At 42.4% G+C, this 21,735-nt stretch overlaps 1 protein-coding gene across 5 annotated transcripts in view; it reads right to left on the bottom strand.

Annotated features, from left to right (window-relative positions):
* Window positions 1-15,534: 15,534 nt before the first annotated feature.
* SLAIN1 (SLAIN motif family member 1) overlaps window positions 15,535-21,735 on the bottom strand; it is a 74,435-nt gene continuing 68,234 nt past the window's right edge. For 4 of the 5 annotated variants that reach the window (XM_008178532.3, XM_008178533.4, XM_008178536.4 and 1 more), the window contains one exon: window positions 15,535-16,629. In XM_008178532.3, the coding sequence (XP_008176754.1) occupies window positions 16,554-16,629 (76 nt within the window). In that variant the 3' untranslated portion in view covers window positions 15,535-16,553. Of the gene's footprint in view, window positions 20,606-21,735 lie in introns of all 5 variants that reach the window. The other variant, XM_008178534.4, reaches the window with a different exon arrangement.

Below are 21,735 nucleotides of genomic sequence, written 5' to 3' on the forward strand. Positions count from 1 at the left end.
AAAGGATGCTGACTATTTAGAATATACAATGTTCCATTGAGAGAGAAAAGGTGGGTGAGGTAATATCTTTTACTGGACCAACTTCTGTTGGGGAAAGAGACAAGCTTTTGAGCTCCACAATTGCTCAAAAGCTCCTCTCTTTCAGAAGTTGGTCCAGTAAAAGATATTACCTCACCCACCTTGTCCCTCTAATATCCTGTGACCAACAGTGCTACAACAACACTGCAAACAACAATTAATATTCCACTGTCATTCAATTACTAGAGATAGTGGATCTCCACAGCTGGGATTCCCCTGGCACGAGGGAGTCCCCGGCTGGCTTCATAGAATTGAACACCCCATGTTTTCAGGAGCTTGTAAAAGGGACTCCAAGAGAAGGGTTGTGGCTGGAGTACTGCTATGTTCTAGCAAACCTTGGCTGACTGATAGAACCTGAGGCACCCAGGCTACCAGGCCATAGTTTAACCAGGTGTTTAATTGCCCCTTCACTCACCCCAGAATCAGGAAGCTGAAAATGGCTTCTTTGCTGCTCCTAACCTGAGCTGTGCTCTGTGAATACTGGAGGCAACTTATGATTGAGCACAAGTCTTTTTAAAATACTTTTGTGAAAAGGCAAGGTTTGCAGATGATTGTATTTGCATTTTTCTATAGCATTTCAATTGTTTATTATACAGTAGAAAGCAATTCAGCCACTTGGCATTTAAATATAGCAAAATCAGACCATTAATGCTGTTGTTTAAGATTGTTCATTTTCCCTTTTAAGCCCTATCCCTCCTCCCCTCAATCACATGTTGGAAGAATAAGTACCATTCATGTAAAAGGATAAGCCATATTCAGAACAAGAGACTGAACAGAAGCCACAGAGTCTGTCTCCTAGTGCTAGTTATTAACATCTCTGTAACCCTTCTGTCAGGTGGAGCAGGCAGCAACAAGGGCTGGGGTCAATATCTAGGGGCTCCTCTTAACAATACAAAACCAAACCAGCTCATGCCCCTACTTAGAAATCTGGAAAAAAATTAAACATCTCCCCTGGAGCCTCTAGAAGGCAATGCTTCCACTCTTGCAAGCACTGAGTCTGTGTATAACAAAAGGAAAAAAATACTTTTATTAAAAGGGAATGGGAACCTAGCATTTATTTGGGAAAACATCACAACTATGATTCAAAAACATGTAGCCATAAACAAACACCCACCCCACAGTACATTCGACAGTGTCCTTTGCCTCAGTTTCCCACCTTCCTGCATGATAGTCCAATGAAGGAATATCCCTTTAACATACCATTTCCCTTTCCCTCCGCTGCACCTCAGTCACAGTTGATTGTCCTTAATCAGTAAAGCCCCAGGGTTCAGAGGTGCATTCACATGGGTCCACCTCCCCACCCAGAAAGCTGGAGGGCATTGAGCAATGCCTCTGCTGCTGCCAGCCACCACCTCTACAACTGGCTCAGTGCTGCTGCCATTGTTATTTCTGCTGCTGTTCATTTTTTACTGCCACTGTTACATTTGCTGCTCACTACCACCATTAGCTCTGCTACTGCTTGTCACTCACTGCCCCTTCTGTGATGTTGCATTCTGAGGTTCCCCTTCTTAGCCCAACACTTAGTGATTTCAGCTTTTAGTAATTTCGCTGGGTAGAAGGGCACCTCTGGGCTGCTGTCCCTCTGTTGTTTTTCACTCCCCTACTGTCTCCACACCAGCTCCAAGGCTTAGCCCACTACACCTGCTCATCAGTGACTTCAGTTCTAGTAATCACTGAACAGGAACTCTCAACTGAGCCCAATCAGCTCTATCCTTAAACAGAGAAAAGGGTCAAAGGGTATCTTGGGCTATGTCTAAACAGCAATGTAAGCCTAGGGCTAGTGGGATTTGAGTCAGCTGACCCATGTCTGGGCTTGAGTGTCTAAACTGCATTTTAACCCGAGGTTAAGCATTTTCTGACCTGTGCTCAAACTTAGGGTTCTGGCATCCACACTGCAGTGCACCGACCTGAGTCAAAGTAACCCTATCCCACATTGTCTAGTGCCTCCCCCACCCTAAATGTCGACACTCTAGTTCTAGGAACATGGTGCACTGTGGGAAAACTCTACAGCCCACCTGTTTCCTAATGGTAGCGGTGCTATTGATGGGACTCAGGTGCCATAAGGAGCACATGAGTACACAAACTGCATAGTTAGCTCCTTTGGTGGCTGTCTCAGTAGAATGAGTACAGTTTGAGATGGCTTTATACTGAATTACCATCTAATCTGAGAGTTAGGCTCTCCACCTTGAGGCTGAGTCACACTGGCAGGAAAATGCCCATGGGCATCTGTTCTGAGGATACTTAGGACATCAGTCTCCAGGGCTATCAAACTACTAAAATGAAACTTTGCAATTCTTAATTTTTCAAACAGGCTGTTCAATGAAGGTGTGTTTGGTTTTATTGGTTTGTTTTGAAGTTTGACATAAAATTAAGGTATCAGAGGAAAAAAAAAACACACATCCCAGCCTGGCTGCTGCCGACTACGGAGTGGTGAAATGCATCCTCAGGGCTTGGGGTACAGGGTGCTCCAGCACCCGCCAGGGATCCCTTAGCCCTGCCTCTGCTGCACCCCAGGCAGGGGCGGCTCTAGGCACCAGCAAAGCAAGCAGGTGCTTGGGGCAGCCCATTTGCAGGGGCAGCAGCTGGCAGGGAGCCAGCATGGGAGCTGAGAACCAACAGGGGGTTCTGGGAGCTGTAGTTCCTTGGTTAGCTCCCTACCTATAGAGCCAGCCCTGGAGCAGGGAAATAACTACATTTCCCAGCATTCCCTTGGCCGCTATCAACAGGAAAGGAAGGGGGAGGGACTATGGTAGCCGAAACCTCATGCTGCAGCTTGCTGTGAATGGAGAGCTCACTGCTAGAATGGGTTGGCACTGTAAACGGGGAACAAGTATGCCCAAGGAGTAGAAGGCTTTGCCCCTGATATCCCCTTCAGAAGACATCCCCAGCCTGGATTAGGGATACTGGTGTGACCTCATCTTGCAGCTCCCAAAGAAAGAATTGGATGGACTAAATGGACAGTGCCCCTCTCTATCTGAAGCCTAGCAAGGGAGGTACGTGGATCCCACTAAAATGTAAAATGAAAAGTAAGGAAGGGGAGGCTCTGGACCTGGGCAGCTTTAGATACAGTACCAGCCACGTAGGAGGATTTCTACTTCTGAGCCATGGAAGCAGAAATTGACTTTTTCTTTCCAGATTTAGCTAATATTCAGAAAGGGAATCTAGCACCTGCCTTCCAGATTTGAACACCTCAAAATTCAGGAGTGCTCAAGCTCAATTTGGGCAGCTGTTACTTCATTTCTCCCAAATCAAATATACTGATCCACTGTAACTTGCTGTAGAAAAAGTAGGATAAAATTGAGCAAGAAATGCTTCCCAGTGGTTATTAGGACTGGAATTGCTACTTTCAACAGCCATTGCTTTTTTTTTTTTTTTAGTTTTATTTGTTTAAAAGACAGTGATATTGCATTGGCAAATTCCCCATAGAAAGAAAGAGTGGAACAAAAGAATAATAAAGGCACCTCAACTTTTCCTCATTTATGGAGGACAGTCTTATAATATGCATCCAGATATCCTCCAATCACACAAGCTGAAAATTATTCCACTTTACTAGAGTTCTGTAACCATATGGGAACCAATCCTGTCTGTGTTCTGTGCACATCTAAAATTCCTGCTGAGTGACCCACCCTGGGAGTGAGTTACCAGTGACCCAGGGCTGTGGTGGAAGGAGGGTGCAGTTGGCGGGGGACGGCCCAAGGCTGGGGCAGCAGGGTGTGTGTGGGTGGGGGGGTAATGGTGGGAGGGGAAAGGGTGAGCCCAGAGTTGGGGCAGCAGGGGGTGTGGGTGGTGGGAGGCCCAGAGCTGGGGCGGCAGAGGGCTGCGGGTGGTAGACCAGGGCTGGGGTGGGGGGCAGTTATACATTTTTTTGCCTGGGTGGCAAAAAAGCCTAGAGCCAGCCCTAACCCCAGGAGGCTGTGGGGGAAGTTCTTGGGCTGGCTCCCACTCACTGCCCTGACAGTGGATGCACACGCAGATCCAGGGAGGGCAGGGGAAGCTTGGGAGCAAGGGCCAGAGATTGGAGCAGGGACCAAACGCTGCCCTGCAGGAAGTGGGAGCAGCAAAGCTCTTAGCTCAACCCGGCCCTTGGAGGGATGACGCTCCAGCATCCCAGCAGTCAGGAATTGCCTCGTGTTTTGCAACTTTGGCAAGCTCCGTGCAGCAGTGAGGAGGAGCCAGAGCTGCTGCCATCACCACGGGAGTAGCTGGAAGGGAGAGTACGCTCAGCCAGGCAGTAATGGCACTTCCAGCCCACTGCGCTGGCTGCCTGCCTGCAGCACTGCTACTCTGCCGCCAGGAATTGTGGGATTCGCTTGGAGGACTCCCAGGACCAGAGTCAACCTGGGGCCACATGTAAACAGAAAAGCAACAGGACTGGACTCTAGGTGTTGAATTAACATGGGTTCGCACCCTCCAGGCCTGAAGGGTTCTGGGACTCTGGGTCTGAGCCCTAGGTTAGCACAATTGCAGTGTGGATGAAAGGGGGTGATGCCCTGAGCCCAGGCTCAAACCTAGGCTTAAATTGCTGTGTAGACATACCCGAGGACTCTTTTAGCACTATTAAACAGATGTAGTGTTTCATTACAAACCTGTAGTACGGTGGTTGATGAAATGATGTCTTCTACCTTGATCCTGCCCTGTTTGAGTACCCAAAACTTCCAGTGAGGCCTCTTTTTATAAAGTGCTGATGGTGACAGTTGCTACATACATTGTTTTTATTGATTATTGTACTTACAAGGTCACGGTGTTCCAGACCAAAATTTACCTCATGGGACTCAGCATGGAGTAGGAGCCCACAGCTGAGGATGTGGAGGATTGGGACAGACAAAGTAGGCAGCAAAAATGAAAGCCATGCTGTAAGCTTGTGGACTCTCTCACATTCCCCGGCAAGAACCACTGCTACACCCGAATCCATTGCTGGCCCTTGCCTCAGGCACAATTTATTCAAACACACAAAAATCACAACGTGACACAAAACAAAGCAATTCCCTTGACCAAAGCAGGCTGCATTTCCCAGCGACTTTCCACCTTGCCGCTCAGCCCTGGAAAAGGACAGTCGCTCTTCAATCCCCTGCTGTGTCATGTGGCAGGCAGGCAGCTCCTAATCCTTTCCTGGCTGTTTCATCCTGTCACACATTCCCTAATCTCATTTACGCAGGTGTAAATCTGAAATAAATCAGCTGAAGTCAGTGGAATTATGCCAGATTTACACCTGCGTAACTAAAATCAGCATATGCATTGGTGTATTTTCAAGATCCCCAGAGATTATTACAATTGCTAGAGTGTAAACAACAGCTAAATAATTACTACACAGTCTCTCTAGATGATCCCCAGTTACGATTTTGGCAGATTATCCTAGAGCTGCTTCATGTGTGGAGACTACATTGATTTCAATAAGAGTTCGGCACACAGGTTAGCTCCTATGTGCATAGTAAACAGTTTTAGTGCATTTGCACAATGAAGAGAATCAAATTTAATGATGGCCCGTCATGGGCCTTGAGAAGATAAAGGCCCAATTTTCAGAGGTGCTGAGCACTTGGAGCTCCCATTGCATTCAGCTCAGCACCTCTAAAAATTGGAGCCTAACTACATTTTCTTTTCATGCATTCTGTTACCAGAAGTGTATAGTAAGAGCTCAACATAATGTTCTGTCAGAACTTTGGCCTTGGCTACACTGGCGCTGTACAGCGCTGCAACTTGCTGCGCTTAGGGGTGTGAAAACGCCCCCTCCCCAATCCCGAGTACAGTGCTGTAAAGCACCAGTGTAATCAGAGACTGCAGCGCTGCACGCTCCCTCGCAGCACTGCAAGCTACACCCCTTGGAGATGTGGAGTACATACAGCGCTGCGAGAGCTCTCTCGCAGCGCTGGCAGCGCGACTACACTCGCAGTGCTGTGAAGCTTCAAGTGTAGCCAAGGCCTCTGAGTGAAATCATTAGGAACAGCATTCACCATATGGATAAGGATATTCTTTCCTGAACCAGACTTTCTCTGGAATTCAAAATATAGTGGAGTAAATATTCCAATGCAGCTATTCTTTCACATGTGGTTTATATTTTCAGTGACATCTTTTCCATGAATGTTAAGATGAATTCTTGACTCTTTGACGAGCCATTTCAAGACAGCTAGTATGACAGGTTCCCCCAACACCCAACTGGTCAAAACAGAATTGAGTGTCAGTGCAAATATTCATAAAAGTCCCTGTTAACTATATAACACATATTACACCCCAGAGACACTGACACTGGTGATAAACAAGAACTCAGTCACACTATGTCTAAGCAGAGTTCCTTAGAGTAAGCTTACAGACTCCTTATAGACTAAACCAACATTTTGCACAAGAATTTTGCTCAAGGCAGGATTCAAAATATAAATAATAGTTTGTCAGGTTTATATAAACACCAGTACACTTCCAAAAAACAGATTAAAATGTGGAAAACCAGAGTAGTTTCAACAGTGTGTAAAAACAAATAAGATGTTATGCTAAAAAAGGTTACATTTCCTTCTGCTTCAGTATATAGCATCAGCTGATATCCTGTCTACTGTATATCCTCACTGCGATCAATGCATAGCAAGGTAAAAGGCAATTTACGTAAAAACAGACCAACTCCTTCAAGGAGACGTGCATAGCATATCTCATCTATATCCCCCTTAATCCTTTCTGAAGCAATAAACAGTGCAAATTTCAGCCTGAATTTTGAAACTTCTCATCATTTCCACAATGAAGAGACAAGGTGGATGAGGTAATAAATTTTAATGGACCAATTTATTTTGGTGAGAAAGACAAGCTTTCGGGCTACACAGAGCTCTTCTCCAGGTCTGGGAAAAGTACTCCCATGTCACAGCATAATGGGACAGATTGTTTAGCATAAGTAGTTAGTACAGATTGTAAGGGGCCATTCAAGGTGAAGTGTTAACTCCTCTGTAGTCATGGGACAAAAAGAAGGGATTAGTGGATTAAAGATTTTTGTAATAAACGATAAATCCAGTAATTCTGTTCAATCCATGGCTTTTCATGTCTAGCAGAGTTGTTCCAATAAAAGATATTACCTCACCCACCTAGTCTCTCTAATATCCTGGGACTAACATGGCTACAACTACACTGCATTCCACAAAGAAGGTCTGTTTGCTGTGAAGTAACAATTTTTCATTAACTGTGAGAGAAAGAGAGGCCCTAGAAACTGCTTCATGGTGCGTTCCAGCATCACAGACAGAAAGTAATAAAAATGAATGCATTGTATACAACCCCACTAGCACAGTGAACACCCATCATCTTATATACACCCACTTAGTTAATGCTTATATTACAACCGGGTCGAATCCTATAGTGCTAGATGCTGTACAAACATAACACAACAGTCCCTGTCCCCAAAGAGCTTACAATATAGGAGAGTACATTACTTAAATTAAGTACAACAACTTTGGCCAAATGAGTGTACCTTGTCATGCCAATAGCTGTTCCAACTGACAATGAACTCCAAAGAGATCCTGCCTCCTGGTGAGAAGAGTCCACTAGAGTCAGGGCACTAGACTGGGACTCAGAAGCCCTGGGATCTATTCTTCGCTCAACCACTGATCTGCTCACTTCACTTTTCTTTTTCATCTATCTTGTTCATTTAAACAGTCCTTGCTCTGAAAAGCTTACCATGTGTTTGTACAGCACCTACCAGTATGATCATGGTACTACTGTTATACAAATAATATTTTTTTTTATGCTTGCAGATAGTTGTAATCATTGAAGTGTCATTAAGTAATTAACTATAATTCTAACGAACTTTCTTGTATGAAAGGAAGGGATGATGGGCTCCTATAATGATTAGTGTCCTCAAAACAAAACCTCTTAGGTCGCATGTTCTATGACTATGCAGGGGGGTAATCTTTTTTGCAAGGTATCCACAAGGAAATACGTCAAACTTCAGAAGTTTTATTCTTTTTCTAGTAGACCAGTACACTAGGTAAACTAATATCTGTGTCATGGAATAAAATAAGCCAAACAGAAGAGGAAGGTGGGGGCAGCAGGAATGGAAGAGTATGAGAAACATTAATGGAATGGTACTCATTAGAAACTGAACAGAAGTTTGCACAGCAGGTACTGATCTGTCATTTCTTCCAACAATTTTGGTTCTCTCTGCTGGTTTAAAATCCTCTCACAGGAAACTGTTTGAAGCCACACTTTCCCTAGACCACCACCCATGCCTTTATCTCTGTGGATTAAGAGCCTAAAAACAATGCCATGCGTGTCACTGAGGAGAACTGGGAGAGATGGTTTTCTGAAGTCCACAACAACTTTGTTCCTAGCTGGCAAGTGTTGAACAGCTCCATATGTGACAAAGAGGAAAAGTCACCATTTGCCTGATCTAGGTCCCCTGAGCAGTGGGAGCCTCTATGGGGGAGGCATAAACCTGTTAATTACATACACCAGAAGCAGGGGCTTGGGAAGAGGAAGCAATAATTCATTTCATTTTACTTGTAATTTCAAAATTTAATAGAACAATAAAATCAAGACTATGAGACAGATCCTCAGCCCTGCTCCCACCCCTTTAAACTGCCGGGAAGCTAGCTTAAACACAGGTAGCCCTGAGTGATTTAAAGACAGCGTAAGTTGCTCTATACAACCCACTCCTGCCCCTGTCCCCATCCTTCACTTTAGTAGATATTCCAGGATGCGCCAGGGTAACTAAGAGGAGGTGGTGGGGCTGTGTGGCCAAAGCATGCTGTGCTCTGGCAATCCTGGACTGGCAGAAAAGCCTCATGGGAACCGCTCCAGATGAAACAAGTTAGAGCTGCTCTAGGGCTCTAATTCATGTCAGGCACCAAGCCACCTTCTAGGACTGAGGGAGAGAAATGGAAAGGTGGAGAAAAGCCAGCTATACCCCACACCAAGGTATGCCAAGCATTGCTCATTCAGGTGTACCTCAGCCTCCAAGCCATTATAGCTTTAAATGTATTGATAACACACGTTTTTCTTGTCCATAGCAAACAAAAATCTCCTTTTTTCATATTTTCTTCCAATTATTGTAAGCACAGTTGCCCTCCTTCTCTGCATCTACATTATTACAGCACCTCTCCTGTCAGCTAGCTGCTATGCACATGGCATAATTTGATAGATAAGATGGATGAAATCAATGACAGATTCCTGACCCAAAGAATTTTTAATCTAAAAGGCCCATGATGGTCGGAACAATGAACAGATTAGGTGGATTTTATATCTATATTTGAAGAAAGTAAGTCTCAAGAGGTCTTCTAGTCCAGCCATCTATGCTGAGGCAGGACCAACTACACCTAGACCATCACTGACACACATTTGTCCAGCCTGTTCTTAAAAACTTCTAGTGACAGAGATTCCATACTCTCCTTTAGCCTATTCTATTAACAACCTTATAGTTAATATCTAAACTAAACCTCCCTTGCTGCAGGTAAAGTTAATTACTTCTTATCCTACCTGAGTGAACATGGAGAATAATTGATCATCAGTCTCCTTATGACAGCTCTTAACGTAGTTGAGGACTTATCAGATTCCTCCTCAATCTTCTTTTCTCAAGACTAAACATACTACTTTTTTAACCTTTCCTCATATGTTTTGTAAATTTTTTATTATTGCTGTTACTCTCCTCTGGACTCTTTCCAATTTGTCCATATCTTTCTTAAAATGTGGCACCCAAAACTGGACACAATACTCTTGCTGAGGCCTTACCCTTGCCCAAAAGAGCCGGACAATTACCTCCTGAACCCTATATATGGCTAGGGTGACCGTATTTCCCAAAGGGGAAAATGAGACACCAAGCGGGGCTAGTCCGAACCTTTTCCCCCCTTCCCCCCACGCACAGGCCTGGCCCGAGCCGCTCATTCGAGACACCCTCCCTGCATGGGGCTGGCGTCACTGCAACATGTCAGCAGCATGGATGCATGTCCTCTGGAATAATGGTTGAAGCATCAAGGGATATATGAATCTTTAATGCATCGGGCATGTAAATACCTTGCGACAACGGCTACAACAGTGCTATGCAAATGCCTGTTCTCACTTTCAGGTGACATTGTGAACAAGAAGCAGGCAGCAATATCTCCTGCATATGTAAACAAACTTGTTTGTCAGCGATTGGCTGAACAAGGAATAGGACTGAGTGGACATGTAGACTTTAAAGTTTTACATTGTATTGTTTTTGAATGCAGGGGTTTTTTTGTATATAATTCTACACTTGTAAGTTCAACTTTCATGAAAAAGATTACACTACAATATTTGAAAAATACTATCTCTTGATTTTTACAGCACAAATATTTGTGATCAGAAATAAATATAAAGTGACTACTATACACTTTGTATTCTGTGTTGTAATTGAAATAAATATATTTGAAAACATAGCAAACATCCAAAAATATTTAAATAAATGGTATTCTATTATTAACAGTGCAATTAATCCAAATTAATAGCTTGACAGGCCTCACACACACACACACCACATCCTCACAAATAATATGAATACATATAATGTATTATTTGTAATATCGATTTGTATAATGCAGTATAAATGACTGTAGAGAGTATTATGTATTTATTTAAAATATATACTGTCCTTTTTGCTTGGAAAAATGCCTCTCTCCCAAACTACCTTTTCATATTGATATAATACAACTGCCTAACAATTCTAATTATTTTACATTTCAAAGAAACTTGAGTTTTCCCTAACGTAACATTAGCAGCATTATATTAAGGGAAATTCTTTGTATTAATACGTTTGGGATTGGAGTACCTCAATTTTAAAATCAACAAAGCCTTATATAGAGATTAGTATTCACAAATGATTTCCTAAAACAGAATTTCAAGCATTTTTGTTAGCCCAGAAATATGAAAGTTCAAGTAGGAATAAGTACATCTCAGGAATAAATTGCCAAATGTATTTGAAAACAAAGTCATTATAACATCCTCTAAGCAGGGCTAGACAAAGCAGTGGTGAAAACACCACTGCACTGTCTATACTACAACCTCAACTATTGCAGAAAAACGCTTCCAAACATTCCTATGGTGGAGACACCACAGCACAGATCCAGGTTCAGATCTGTCTTTGCCACTTGAATCTCTTCTCTATATCACAGACTGAATAATGCTAATGCTTTGCTATTTTGGGAAGTTCACTGTGTGTCCAGATCTCACACCCCCAAGCTTGGGAATATTTCTGCAGCCGCTGACTGACACATGGAGGTGGATCCAGAGTTCCACTCTGGGATTTTGCTTCAGGTCCATCTCTAAAATAAATCCAACAGGGCAGGTTATGAGGTGAAACAATATCACTTTATTTACATATGCCAACAAGAAAATCTAATGAAGTGGGTGGGGAAAGTAAAAAAACAGGAACATTATTAAATATTTTTTAAAAATCAAGACCATATGAACAGGAGAAAAAACCTTTTAAATATGTAAACATGGAGCGAGATCTCTACGAAGTGGAAAGAACATGTGATTGACATTGCAGATTGTTATCCTTTGGCTATGACCATGGAAGAAAAACAATACGCTTGAGTTATCTGTATTTAGGAACTTGCTCTCTCTGGCCCAGTAATTAACCCTTTCCTAATTTTCACTTGAGTTTTTACATCATTATTGGGTCTGCTCCTGCAATTGGATCCACTAGAAAGACACTGCACAAATGTGGAGCTTAACTGACTTCAGTGGAGCTCTCCACAGAACAGGGTCTGAGCTAATGTATCCAAGTAACTGCTGGATCAGGACCATTATCATCACTTAGATAGTGCTAAGACCCAAAACACACCAAGTACTTGCCAAAGGCAGAGGAAGACACAGTATCGACCCTGAAGAACTTTCAATTTAAAAAGACAAAAATACATGAAGAGTGTGGGAATGGAATATAGCATAAAAGCAAAGGAAATGTAAGGGTACATCTACACATTAAAATAAACCAACCCTGCAACAGCAAGTCTCAGTGCCTGGGGCTACTTACTGGGGCTTGCACTGCGGGTCTAAAAATAGCAGTGTCGATATTTGAACTCAGTCTGGAGCCTGGGTTCCCAGAGCTGGGTTTCAGAGCCTCGGCTCCAGCCCAAGCCTGAACATCTACACTGCTATTTTTTGTCCCACCGCGTGAGCCCTGCAAACCCAGTGCCATGACCTCGGTCTGATCCTCACTGCCGCAGGGGTCTTTTTTTCCTTTGTAGATTACCCAGAGTGAGAACGTGTACACATATGGTTAGTTCCATGGATTTTATTTTTAATTAAGGTTTTGTGGGTATTTGCTTCAAGTTGGCTTTGTAGAGACACAAGCTCCTTTCAATCCTTAAACTGCTGGACGGGTTATCATCAGCAGGGATGGACCCCTCATATCCTCCACATCTTAAGGACATTTTACATTAAGACACCATTTTCCTCCATTCACTGCCCAACCAGCTTGCAATGGTCTATGCAGCCCAGCCTACTCCTGAGAAAAAGTGTCATTTTTACAGGTCTGCATCTGCTCCTACTCCCACTTGGGAGTATATTAAAATAGAACTACTCTCTAAGGGTGTGTCTACACTTGGAGCTCAAGATGTGATTCCAGCTTGAGGAGACTTACTCCTGCTAGCTCTCAGCATAGCCATGACAGAGTGAGTGGCAGGACAGGCTAGCCACTCTGAGTGAATGCCCAGAGTCTTGGATGGGCATGCAGTGGGGGAAGCTCACCTATCCTGCAACTGCAGTATTTTATTTTGAGCACTCTAGGTTGATGAGAACTAGTGTGAATACATCGACTCGAGCTGGGAATCGTACCCTCCCCTCCTCCAGTTTGAAGTGTAGACATAGCCTATGATGCCAATTCCTCCAAAATGGCCTTAACTCTCATTTTATACTCTAATCCAGGTAGTGTGTAAACTAAGAAAGTTACTTATACGTAAAACCAAAAACTGAAATCTAGTTGTTTTTGATTTACTTGTCAAGATCTAAGTTCACATTCTATGCTACTTGTATTTACAAATCTTAGAAAAATAAACCAATAGCAGATTTTGTTCTTTTCACCTATCCAATCTGACAGGATTCACACTCACCACCCTCCCTAGCCCAGCTCCTTCTTCCACACCTGGGAGAACAATGAGGCCTGGCAGCCTGCCACAAAGGCCAGTTGACTCAAGCTTTTTCAGACCAAAGGGGAGTGAACATATCCAGCCACTGGCTTCATTCCTCCTTTGGGCTGCTCTGTCAAAGGCTGCTGTAGCACACAAGGAGAGACCAATCTCTCAGGTAGCCAAGAGACACATTTAGGGCTTGATAGGTCAAACCCAATACCTTGAATTGCGCCCAGAAGCAATTGCAAGTCTGCTTATATCACGGAACACAAGTGTGTTCCAGATGAGGTTATCATGAACAGAGAGCTTAGTATGTACAAATATTTTCCAGTTCACTTTTAACTTTAGTTCTGCACTAATTAATTCAGTACAGCTCTAACTGCTTAATTTTTGAGGGAGCTGCAGTAAGTCCCATTGGCTGTGGCACTAAGGGGCTCTCCTTTCTTACCAAGAATTTCCCACTAATACGGATATATTTCCTGCCCTATGATTAAATATAACAAAGATAATTTAAAAAAAAAAAAAAAAGTGTGCACTACCCTAAATTACCTAATTGTACATAAAGGCAAGTGGGGAGGTGATATCTGTTATTGGACCAATGTCCATCAGTGAGAGAGACAAGCTTTAGAGCTTCACAGAGCTCTTCTTCAGGTCTGGGAAAGGTAACCAGACTGTGACAGCTAAATAGAAGGTGGAACAGATTGTTAAGCAGAAGGGGTTAACACGTGTTGCAAGAAACCACTTGAAATGAAATGGGCAATTAACACATATACCACATAATTGTACATACACATCTATTCATATTAAAAATGTAACATTCATCAATATTTACCATACAAAGATGCCAAACAATTTTCCTTTCTCTGGAACAGGCAATAACTGGTAAATGTTGACTTTTTAAGATAGCAAGCACTATACGGTCAAGCTGTTAGCATTCAGCATTGCCTGGGGGAGATTCTGATTCATGCAAAATTAAGAGTGACAGAGGTGGTTTTGTGCTGCAGATCTCATGCATTTAGCTTCCAGGGGGTTGCTATGGTGAAGTATCTATCACGCTTGTGCACTCTTCAATACCTGGTTAGTCATTACTAGTTTCACAGGAGATGCCAGCTACAGGGAGAAAACAGTAATGCTGGCTTCTGTGGACTGGAACAGGGTGCAGATTAGAACAGATCCAATTCTTTGTAACCTGGATTTCTTGGTGAGTATTATTTGGCAGTATCAGAGTTAGTCCTTCAATGTCTTTTCTGACTAGGAGGCAATAGTTTTATAAGGTTAGAGAACCCTTACATGAGTAAGGGATGCATTGCTAAACTGCGGGTGCTAAATAAACCTTGAGCAGTTCAAGAAAGAATTGAAAAACAGTGCCCTATTCCATTTTCTCTAAGAGTTAATAAGTTTCATAATAGTAGTGATGCTTGTTTCTCCAGTTCTCTACACATATGCTAATGTGATTTTTTTAAAATCCAAATGATAAACAACTGGGTAATTTGATATCATATATAACAGCACTGGCAAAAAGGCATAAAGTTTAAACCAAGAGTCTGGGGAACACACAAGGTTTACGTAATAAAAGTAAAGTATTTTCAGAGTGCATACTGTCCTCTTGTGTACAACAGAAGTATTACCATTTGTAAGGCAATTTCTACTACACATTTAAAAAAAAAAAAAAACAGATATTTTATTTGTCATCCAATACTTTGAAATAAACTCACTAATGTCTTACAAAATGATTTCCACATATTCAGATTTCCAAAACATGTACCTTCGGAGCCCAAATTTTCCATTCGCGATCTTATCTTCTGTAGGATGACTTTAAAAAAATTGAGTGAAACTCAATGATTGAGTGAATAAATATTCTATGCTCCTCCATTTGGGATTTGTAATAGTTAAAATTAATTTTGCACCTCTGATCTATTGTATTTGGCTGTATGAAGACATGACGCCATCAGTTTTATATATTCACTTCACATTTGGTATATTTTACTCATAAGTATAAATTTCTACCTTTTAAAAGCAAATTAAGGAAGCCAGATATTCTGATGCACATTTCTGAGACAAGTTCCATAGTAGCAGAATCACACTACATAGGGCTCTGACTCTTATTAGGACTACTATAATAGTATACTTGCAGACCTTGCTTTGGTTCAAGAGATTTTATATTTTCCAAAAGTAATTTTAAGGCAATAAGAAATTTGTATGTCTTCTAAGCAACATTTGGCTACAAGAGATTCAATTTTTATGGTCCTTGGAGATTTGCATATTCTTGCAAAAAATTCAGTGAGTTCTAAAGGCTGAATAATAAAATCTTCAGTAACTAAGTGTTGTAATAAAAAGTTATTCCATGGATAGGGGAAAAAACCAGCTACGAACACAATGTTTGCATTGCACACTAAAGCACAGCATGATATTGCTGAAATAGATTCTTTATTTCTGAAACATTCCAAAACAGCAGTATACACAGTTGTAATCAAATATTCAATCATATGCCATTATAAGAAAGCATTGATTAGTGCAATTGGATTTTGTAAAAGGTCTATCAAAAAGATTTATTTGCATTAAAACTCATTCATTTCCCATAAGCAACCATTATTAAAACATTACAATTTTATTTTTTGTAATATAGTATTGAAAAACGAACTGTAGTTTAGTGACCATTGCACCTTTTAAGTGAAATGTGGTTTATGCTGCCATTATAAATACAAAACACTATGATAATAAATTAACATGTGAACAAATGGATGAAAGACAAAATTATGTTGACCCAGCTGTATGGCAGTTTCCAGTGAATGTTACTCTTTTGTGCTTTGGAACATAAAAATTACTGCTTTCATATTGCCCATAGTTTGTTTTTGAAGGATATGTTCCTAGTGCTAAAAAATAGTACATTACCACGAAAATATTATTTATGGCACACACAAAAATTAAATCCTCTCTCTGTGGTTCAAGCAAGTGTGAAAGAAATTAAGTCAAAAAATAAAATTCTTGGAAACACTAAAAAAAAATTCCAAGCTTATAACATAGGCCCCAAAGTTGCAACAAAAATGCATATCATCTTTACAGAGTACACTGAATAAATTATCCTACTATATGGCAAAGCTGTTTGAAATAGTGGCATTTCTTAGCTCTCTCAAAGGAAGTACGTCCGATATTTTGCACATATATAAAAATTTCTTAAGTTCTAAATGACAGTACCGCAACTGTTAGTTTGATAACACTGCAGTTTTCCAGGCAAATGACTAAGTGCAATATTTAGTCTTTAATAATGTTCATTTTTTTAAAAATGACAGGGTATAACAGATATTCTTACATATTAAAACTCAATGAAAATAGTGTTGTGGGACCTTCCCTTCCTGTAACATAGTTACCCAGCCAGCTGGGTAGTAGAAACCATATTATTTCTTTTCCATTGTTCAGGGGCATCCGACATCAATAGCAGCCGTCTCTCCAATTTCCATCTCGTAGAGTACTAAGAGAAGAAAGAGGCTTTGGAGGCTGAAGAAAACTGTTTTAAAAAATAAGCCACATTTCAGGTAAGAGAACAGTAAGACATGCATCAGTCACATATGTAATGAAGCTGGCCTTGTAGGTGTTCCCATATACACATGCATGTACACTCTTCCATGGCATATTTCCAGCTCTATGCTAATATATTATAAAATGGCATAACTCAGGACTTGGGGTGAAATCCTGACCATACTGAAGTCAATAGGAGTTTTGCTATTGACTTCAATGAGACCAGGATTTCAATTCTAAACTGTAGGAGGTGGTTCTGACCTGATGCAGGAACAATGTGGCTTTACACAAAATGTCAAACTGCCAATTCTTCTTTTCCTCCCTACCCCCACCAACTCCTCTCTTCACTCCAATGTTTTGCCCTGCTCATTCCATTCTTACCCACACAAAGAAAAAAAGCTCACTTCTTGCTTTTCCGCTCTCCCCACTGTTCTCCCCCAGCCCATAAAAACTATTTCCTTCTCACATAATACCAGTAATAAAAGTCCTGCAAAGGAGGCCCTCTGTGATACCTGTGAAATCTCACCTCTTTCATTAGGTTCACACAGGTGGGACAGGCGAGGGATTTAGTAACAATTCTGTTGATGATGCACAAGATCAAACAGAACCTCCCTCCCTCTCCCTTAACTGTTTTGGCTCTGCAAGATTAATAGGATTAAAAAGCAGTGCAAATACATTTCTGTCACTAAAACAGTAGCTATGTCCCAATACAAACAGGCTGCAGAAAATAATTTCAGTTTAAAAGGGGAAGGGCATTCCCCCACATGAACTGTTGCACCCAACATGCATTTGAAAAAAACAAATCTGTGCATTCTAAAAATAGCACCTGTTTTTTTCCTGCCAATGGCAGCATAAGTATTGTCCTGGGGAGAGAAAGCCTTCCTGAAATTGACCTATTCCAAGTTTTAAAAACATATTATCAGAAAACAAAAGCTGGGAAACATTAGCACCATAATATAACAGCCACCTTAATTTTTATTATAAATTCCTTAGCAATTAACTATTTCCCAAACCTCCAAACACTACTGAGGATAGCTGTTTCAAATGATATTTAAAGAAAACCTGCCTGGGACAATTAGTTTGACACAGTATCCAACTCTGCTCCATCTGCTTCTTTAACAATTTCAGGAGGGCTACATTTTATACCCACCATATTTTGATTACATCACTTTGCTGAAATTAAATGGAGGGGCCGGGGTGAGGCTGGAAATGCTAGTGGATATGGTGATATGAAATCTGCCAAGAGAGCCACCAGCAGCCATCAACAGGCACTAGGGGGAGCCATAGCCAGCTCCAGTTCCCTGCTACTGCTTCTTGTAAAGCCAGTTTTCATCCTCTCAGGTCCTGGCTCTCTCCCTTCCCTGCTCCCCCTCTAGCCACAACTACTGCTGATTCTGCTGGCTCCTCTCCCCTCAGGAATCCTGGGCTGGAGGAGGGGGCAGCCTGCTGCAAGGAAGATGGAACCAGTAAGTAAACAGCAGCCACCAGTGCCGGTTCTTGCATTTCTCTGAAGACAGTGGCTCTAGTGGTTAAAAGTAGATTGAAACAGCAGCAGGAGCTCTCCCTATACCATTACTAGGAGGTGGAACAGGACTTCCATCAGTTTCCTTTTCTTTCATAACCCGTTTGGCTCCCCTCACACACTCTTCTCCCTCTCAGTGTCCAACCCCCTAGGATGCCATGCTCCCTCCTCGTTCCCACGCTTCAGCTTTAGGGCACCAGGCAGAAGATATGTCCCTTACACACAAGCAATGTCACCTGTGACTCTTCCTGGCAGTTTAAGCATTTCCAGCACCATAATTCCCAGCACAGTTGCAATAAGGCAGCAAAGAGGGTATGGAATTTAGGGTGAATTATGTGAACTATTCTTTTTTAATTAGGCATTGGGGTTAGGGAGAAGAAAGAGAAATAATTTATTTGGTGGGACTCAACCTTTAACTACCGAGGTGTACAGTTTAGCAACACCACATTACTTAACCTATCAGCACTATTAGAAAGGATGCAGAACTATTAAATGGCACTTTGTGTAATTAAACTAATCACTTAATCAGAATTCTCTCAAAGGAAAAATTACTGCCATAACTAACAGCCTGCTAGCAGCTTTCAAAGCATTTGCATTTTTTGTAAGCAGAAAAGAGCTGCTTTCATTTTCTCAAAAATGATGATTGTTTACATAAAACGTACTCACTGTGAGAGGAAAAGCAAGCTAGCCAGCATCTTCTCCCAGAGGGGCTGAAAGGGAGAGCAGTTCAGCCAATTGCTCACTCCCCCAAAAGAGACACCAGCAGGAAGGAGCTAGAAGGCTACCAGGCCAGCCCTATGGGGCCCAATAAAGGGAAGATTCAGGGTACATGGGGCAGGTTATCTGCTTAGCAGGGATGGATAGGGAAGCTTGCTGGGTTCGGCGAGTTTCATCTGGTTCACTTTTATGTTTCAGATGAACCAGGGGAGTGCAGACAACTGAACCCACCAGAAAGATCTGGTGAAATTTGGGCAAACCCAGTTGGTTTCACACAATTCTACCCCAGTGGAGTATCTCTAAAGGTTACTATTAAAATCAATAAAATGTGGTGTGATGCTGGCAGACCAGGTGCCAGTTCATACGAAGGCCCCTGGGCCTCACTGACAAATGCATAGCTGGAAACCAGTCTGGCTCATCTGTGTTAGCATTGTTAAAATAGATGTTAAGTTTATAAGAATGTGTTTAGACTTGATGAAATGCTTGTAGGATGCTGCATGTATTGATCTCGCTTATAACGTCTGCACCCCAGGCCATAAAAGTTATATTGAGTGTTTGCACTGTAAACCTCTGTAACTGTGTAATTCACCAAATAGGAAAGAAGCATTAGTGCAGGTCCTGCACACAACAAGGCCCACTGAAACCAAATGAGCCATTGTGAAACATCAAAGGACAAAGACTTTGTTGATTGCCTCCTCCCCCCGCCCCGCCCATGAAGACCACAGGGGCAGAAACACTTCTCCCATCAGTTTAAATTCACGGGGAAGGGCATACAAATTTGTGACTAGAAGGAACTGTATCACTCTGCTGTTTGGAATTTGGAGAGGGCAATATTTCTTAGCATAAGCAAGGGATCCCAAAGCTGCTTGGATTGGGTTAGCTCTAGAGGACATTGAAAGCTTGCATATTGCAGCAGTTTCTATTACTTTTGGAACCTAAGATTAACTCATTTGTGTGAGTATGTTTACATGCTTTAACCTTGTAAATAACTAATTGTTTTTCTTAGTTAATAAATCTTTAGTTGGTTTATTTTCGGATTGGCTACAAGCGTTGTCTCTGGTGTGAGGTCTAAGGTCTAAGTCCCTTGGGTCGGAGAGTAACCTGAATATTGTTGTGATTTTGGGGTGTAAGGGACCATCTATCACAAAGGCAAGTTTGTCTGGGTGGCAAGATAGACTGGAGCACCCAAGGGGACTGTCAGTGACTCCATGGTTAGGCTGCTATACTGCTTGAAGTATTCACACTTGTTACTTGGTTGGCGAAATCTGAAGTATAGAACTCACAACTAATTTGGGCTTTATGTCCTCCTTCTGGACCCTCTGGCCTGAGGTAGGCACTCACACTTGTGAGCTATTCCAGAAAGCTTCACATGTGGCTTGTCTTACTTTTCTCTATAATAAGTTGTTTGAATATTTCTCAAGAGACATGGAAGGGAAGTATGACTAACTGTTCTAGAAAGGAGACTGAGACCTTGTGACAGGTTGTACTTGCCCCACACTGGGGACAAAAGGGTTAACACAGCACCTCTTGGTGGTAGAAGCCACACCCCCTCATCCCTGATGGGCATGCTCCAACTCCTGCTGCAGTATAAAAGGGAGCAGCCTAGCTCAGTCTGTGCTGACCACCGAGGAGGAAGGATGCATCTCGCCAGCTTCAGTTGAGGAACAGCCGGGATCCCGGACCGCGAGAGCAGGAGATGCCAAGGCCCAGACAAGCGCTCAGGTATCTGCAATGCCCCAGGGAGATTGCAGTCACTATCTGATGAGCCTGGAGACTCCAAATACTCCCTGACTTCAACTGTAGAAGTCACAATAAGAATTAGCCCAGGGAGGGACCAGCCAGTGTCTCTGCAGCAGTCTGTGTGTTATGTGCAAATTCTGCACTGACTTAGTGGCAAACCCACTTGCCATTACCAGGGCCCTAGGCTGGGACCTAGTGGACCTGGGTCCTGCTACCCTGGCTGCCCCCTTTGGGGGGCAGCCCACCAGACCTCCTCCTATTGACTCTGGCCATGAGGCCGCACTTCCCTGCAGCCAGGGGTAGTCCTATTGACTACAGCCACTGGGCAACATAACCCTGAGGCTGAGGGCAGCCATATTGACTTAATCGTGGGGCTACCATGCCCTTGCCCCTCCCCCCACCAAGGTGACGGGGTATACTTGCCCTGTGACAGACCTCTACAATAAACAGTTCCTATTCCAGAAGAGAGAGAGAAAGAGAGACCTCCATCAGGGAACAACAAAAATAAATGGTTACATTGGAAATCTAAGGGTACACACTTCACGAAAGAGGAAACTGTCAGTTGTTTTTCGAAGTCCCCTTTGTATCAACACACTGGGCCAAACTGTTTTAATTTACATATGTGTAAAACCAGAGTAACTCCACTGAAGCAAAACTGTGAAGCAAAAGTGTTTTTCTGGATCTAGCCAATACCTAGTTGAGGTTCGGGCCTGGATCAGTTAGGTGGGCAAAGCTCAACCCAGACAAGACCAAGGTGATATACAGTGGGTTGTCGGAAGCAGCTGGAAGAGATGGCAAAAATATTTTTGAGGGAATCCATCTCCCATCAGTCGTAAGAGTTCATAACTAAAGGTTTATTTTAGACCCCCAGCTGCTATTATAGATCATCACATCACAGACTATCACCTCAAGCTTGCTCTACATGGGCTATACCTTTAAACCATTTGGAAACTAAAGTTGGTGCAGAATGTAGCAGCTCACTTGCTATACAGAACATTTCTCTGGGAACAGATGACATTAGGGCTCTGGATCTGCACTAGTTGCTTATTGGACTCCAGATGGAATTTAAAAAGGTATTGGTCATGACGTGCACAATCCTACATGGTGTGGGAGCTG

Source organism: Chrysemys picta, chromosome 1 (assembly GCF_011386835.1).
Source record: "Chrysemys picta bellii isolate R12L10 chromosome 1, ASM1138683v2, whole genome shotgun sequence".
Classification (NCBI taxonomy): Eukaryota; Metazoa; Chordata; order Testudines; family Emydidae; genus Chrysemys; species Chrysemys picta.